Source organism: Marmota marmota, unplaced genomic scaffold (genome assembly GCF_001458135.2).
Source record: "Marmota marmota marmota unplaced genomic scaffold, marMar, whole genome shotgun sequence".
NCBI lineage: Eukaryota > Metazoa > Chordata > Mammalia > Rodentia > Sciuridae > Marmota > Marmota marmota.
In genome coordinates this window covers 5,126,741-5,131,622 of record NW_025999863.1, presented here as the reverse complement: position 1 = coordinate 5,131,622, position 4,882 = coordinate 5,126,741, and the positions used below count along the sequence as shown (strand labels likewise).

The window sequence follows — 4,882 nt, the reverse complement described above, 5'->3', positions numbered from 1 at the left end:
GCTCTGGGGAAAGGGGTTGGGTGGGATTCGAGCGCTGGGATGAGCAGACCGGCTCGTGAGTGGGTGTGGGTGTGTGGGAAGGAAGGGAAACCAGGCCCGGGCGGAGGTCTGCACACCCATGGGTGGCGATGCTGGGGAAAGGGCAGCGAGGTGCCGGGGTTTAGATCCCAACAGGCAACGCAGGGGGTCAGGAGCTGGGATACTGATCCGACGGTCTCCTCATCAGGTGCGGGATGGACAAGAAGGACAAGGCCAAGGCAGGGGCTGCCGTGCGGACGCCGGCTTCTCGCCCTCCCGGTCTTGCGACCCCCAGGCCCCCAGGGTCTCCTCGACCTCCTCCCCCAGTAACCGCCGCAGCCCTTCGAGTTTTGGGAGCAACCGGAGCTATGGGAAGAAGGCCCCTGGCGGAACGAGGTGGGGGCGTCAGCGGAGCCGCTGTTCCCGAGGCTGCAGCCCGAGTGGCACCGACTCGGAGCGCTGGAGCAGGTCCGCGGAGTCCAGGTACCCAGCTCCCTCAGTTCTGAGCCCATAACCCCACCCCGACCCATTCCTCTTGCTTCTGAGACTCCCTTCCGGGGCACCTTAACTAAAATTTTCTCCCTGCAGCCTCCAGGCCCGCAGCGGCTGGGAGAGGGGAAAGGGCCTCTGCCAAGACCCCAGGCCAGGGCTCTATCTCCAGCCCAGGGCGTGCCAGCGGGACTGCCAGGTAACTTGCCCCACCTCCTTAGTTCCCTAAGCAAGGGTTAGCGTCACAGTCTAAACTGCTATTAATTTCTTTTGTCTCTACAGTACTGGGGATGGAACCCAGGGACTCACACATGCTAGTCAAGCACTCTGCCACTGAGCTACATCCCCAGCCCTTTTTATTTTTCATTTTGAGACAGGGTCTTGCCAAATTGCTGAGGATGGCCTGGATCTTGTGATCCTCCTACCTCAATTTACCAAGTTGCTGGGATTAGGCTGTGTCACTTTGCTGGGCTGAACTTTCTAATGTTACACATGAGTTAGGGGCTTAGGAACGTTTGCATATAAATAGGTGCAAATTGGGTGAAAGTCATTTGGGGATGGCAGAGAGGGTATGTGCCCCATTTTACATATGGGAAAATGTAAATTTGGGAGGTCTAATAAAGAGCTGGTCCCTCCTGTCCCCAGGCCAGGCCCTGTTGGACAGAAGGGGCTCAGGCCTCCAGCTGAGGAACCTGTGGCCAGAGGAAAAACCCCAGAGGCACCCAAAAAAAGTGTCCTGAGCTCTGGAGCACGAAAGGGTATGTGATCTGGGATGAGGTGGTTCCTGGATGTGAGGGGGACTAGCCAGGAGGTATCTGGCACTTTCGTTTTTCTGCTTTGTCTCCAGACTCTTCAGGGCCCACCTCAGGAGCCTCCTCCCCAGCCATTGCCCGGAGGTCTAAGGCTATGGGCACAGAAGCAGGACTCCCCCGACCAGCTGCAAGTGCCCGGCCACGTCCCCCAACTGAGTTGCCCAGGAAATCAGTGAGCAGTGCAACAGAACACAGTACCACAGAGCCCAGCCCAGCCGCCAGGAGGCGCCCCAATGCTGGTGGGAGCCTCCAAAAGCCGGCCTCTCGTCCCCTGGGCTCCAATGCTACTCCACTGTCCTCCCCAGCTCGTTCTGGGGCTTTGGCCCGTGGAACTCCGCGAGCTCCTGCACATACCTCGCAGCCCAAGTCCAAAGGACTGCACACTCTACGCCCTCTGCAGGCCACATCAGCAAGAAAGGACGCAGCCTCAGTGCAGGGCCTGGTATCTCCTCCTCCTTTGGCCACGTCCTCGCCACCTGGTTCCACAGTACAACAGGCACCACTTCCCCAAGTCTCCCGGGCTCCCCTGCTGGCCACACTCCCTCCCTCTCCACCCACCACACCACCTCCACCTGCATTGCTGAATCTTCCTGCCACATCCTCCCCACAGGTCACGCCCCATTCACAGACACTAACTGGCCCGACAGCCACGCCCCTTTCTTTAGCCACGGTGGCTCCACTCTCTTTGCAGACTCTCCCCTCTCCACCGGCCACGCCTCCCCTGCAAGCTCCACCCACATGCCAGGATATAGCCTTTCCTCAAGAGGCTTCGGTCTCCCTGTTGCCCATGGCTACATCAGTTTCACCTCCTCTGCAGAATGTGCTTTCCACCCAGGCTTCGGCTTGGTCCCCTCTTCAGACTCCCTTGGCCACACCTCCTTTGTCCGCTCCTCAACCTTTAGCTATGGCCCCTCTACAAACCCCTATTTCTCCGCCAGTATCTCCACAGAATCCCTCCTCTCCCTTGACCATGCCCTCTCTGCCAGCCCTTTCCACTCTGACTGTGAGCCCTCCACTGGTCAGTCCTGTCTTGTCTCCGCCCTCTCTTCAGGCCAACCCCTCTACTTTGGCCATGCCTCCCTCACAAGACCCTTCTCTTCCGGTCACATCCCCTCTGCAGGATGCTCCCCTAGTTTCTCCCTCTCCTTTGGCCTCACAGCCTCTGCAGTCCCCTTCCTTTCCCCTGGGCACGCCCCCTTTACAGCCCTCTCCCTCTCTCTTGACCATGCCACCCATACAGGCCTCAACTTCTCTGGCCTCACCACCTCTGCAGTCCACTCCTCCTTTGGCTTCCTCCTTTCCGCAGGCCTCACTTTCTCTGGGCTCCCCTCTTCTGCAAGCCACACCTTCTTTCCTGCCCATTTCCCTGATACAAACCCAACCTTCTCTGACTTCGCCCCTTCTGCAGGCCCCTTCTCCCCCTACCACATACCTTTTGCCCCTTCCCTCTCCTCCTTCCTCACCTCCTCTGAAGGCTCTTCTCTCTCCCTCTCCTCCTGCCTCACCTCTGCAGGCTCTTCTCTCTCCTCCCGCCTCACCTCCTCGGCAGGTTCCTCTGTCTCTCTCTGCCCCGCCCCCTCCACAGGTTCCACCTCTGGACTCTCCCCCTCTCTCTCCTTCAGTCTTGCCCACTCTGCAGGCCCCTCCCACAACCACCCCCCCTCAGCATGTCCCACCTCTGGCCTTGTCCCCTCTTCAGGCTCCTCCCTCTCCCGTGGCCACGCCCCCACAGGCTCCGCCCTCACTGTCCTCACCCATTCTGCAGACCCCTGCCTCGCCCCCTCCGCAGGTTCCACGCCGCCCCCCGACCCCAGGTCCAGATGCTTCCATTTCGGGTCCACGGCTGACCCTGGCACTGGCCCCCGCTGCGCCGCCGCCACCTTCGCGCAGCCCGTCCAGTACATTGAGCGGCCCGGACCTGGCCGGCCACAGTAGCAGCGCCACAAGCACGCCCGAGGAGCTGCGCGGCTACGACAGCGGGCCGGAAGGTGGCGCCGCAGCCTCACCACCTGCAGACGCGGAGCTCGCAGCCTGCCACCCGGCCGCCTGGAGCCGAAGTTCGGCTCCACCACTGGCAATCCGCGGCGCGCCAGGTAAGGGAGATTGTGGGCCGGACCGGGCTGTGGGTGGGGCAGGAGGCGGGGCTCGCAGCTTGTGGGAGGGCCAGTTGGATTGGGGACCGAATTTCCAGCTCTCTCTGCTCAAGGTCTAATCTTTCCCGGCAGGATCGGCCCTGCCGTGGCCTCCAGTTGCCGGGCCTGGCTCAACTGATGGTCTGTGCACCATCTATGAGGCGGAAGGGCCCGAGTCGGCGACTCCCACACCAGGAGCACTGGATCAGGGGCCCGAGTCCGGCGCTGGTGGTGGGAAGGCTGCGACCGGGCCCAGGACTGGGGTGTCCTCGCGGAGCCCAAAGCTTGCGCGCCTGGGCGAGCTGCCGCTGGGGGCGCTGCAGGCTAGCGTCGTGCAGCACCTGCTGAGCCGGACGCTGCTGCTGGCGGCGGCCGAGGGTAGTGCGGGAGGCAGCGGCAGTGGTCCAGGGGTTGCGGGAGGTGGTGGTGTCACCGGGAGCTCCCGAGCTCCGCTCAGCGACGCCGAACTGGGCCGCTGGGCCGAACTGTTGTCTCCTCTGGACGAATCCCGTGCCAGCATCACTTCGGTCACCAGCTTCTCTCCAGATGACGTGGCCTCCCCACAGGGTGACTGGACTGTGGTGGAAGTGGAGACTTTCCACTAAGCCAGACGGTAGCCCCGCCAACCACCCCTGTTTTAGGGTCCGCTCCTCCGGTTACACCTCTTTGTCTTAGACCCCGCCCCCATTGCCCTGGAGCCCCTCTGTCGTTAGATTGTTTTTAGTAGCCCCTAGTGTGGCAGTCTTTGGGACCAAGCTCCACCTCTACCTTTGGGGCCCACCCACACCCTTGGCCTAGGACCTCCCCTCGAGGCTACCCATTTAATCTAAGACGCGCCTCTGCTCTCCGTGAGTCCTGCTTTGCTCCCGTCCCACGTCCTGTGCATTGTCTACCCGGTGCAGCCCGAGTTTGCAATAAAACCGGGACGCTGGAGTTTGTGTGCCCTCGATCTCGCCGCAGGGTCGGGACTTGGGGGACCTCCACAGAACCAGTGGGCAGCTGACCAGCGCGAGGGGTTCTGGCAGCTGCGGGGGACAGGTGGGAATTCTGGCTGAACCTCTTCACCGGAGGAAAAAAAGGGGCAGGAGAGGTGGGGCTGCCGCAGAGGAGCCCTGGTCGCCCCGCGGTACATGCCTACCCAAGTCCATGAATTTGTAGTTCTTTAGGTCCTACTTCTAGTGGAAACATTAGGCTCAAGAGGGGAGCGAACAGATGAGCGAATGCAATGCGCATCTATAGTGGAGAAGCAACTGAGTTCTCCCCATTCCTGGGTTAAAAGCGAGAAGGGTTGGCCCTCTTCCCACAGCGCACATCCCCTTACCTTATGCGTCCTCTGGGTAGGGACTCTCCTACCCAGAGTAGGGCCTGGAGGCCGAGGAAGGGGTCCATTGGTGTCCTCTGTTCCCCTGCCACCTTCCTGACCCTGGGCAC

General features: G+C 61.4%; 1 protein-coding gene across 1 annotated transcript in view; it reads left to right on the top strand.

Annotated features, from left to right (window-relative positions):
- Prr36 (proline rich 36) overlaps positions 1-4,384 on the top strand; it is a 4,483-nt gene extending 99 nt beyond the window's left edge. The window contains exons 2-6 of the mRNA XM_048813230.1: positions 227-501; positions 607-706; positions 1,153-1,265; positions 1,355-3,412; positions 3,545-4,384. Of these exons, the coding sequence (XP_048669187.1) occupies positions 234-501; positions 607-706; positions 1,153-1,265; positions 1,355-3,412; positions 3,545-4,056 (3,051 nt within the window). The 5' untranslated portion in view covers positions 227-233 and the 3' untranslated portion in view covers positions 4,057-4,384. The remainder of the gene's footprint in view (positions 1-226; positions 502-606; positions 707-1,152; positions 1,266-1,354; positions 3,413-3,544) is intronic.
- The last annotated feature ends 498 nt before the right edge of the window (positions 4,385-4,882 follow it).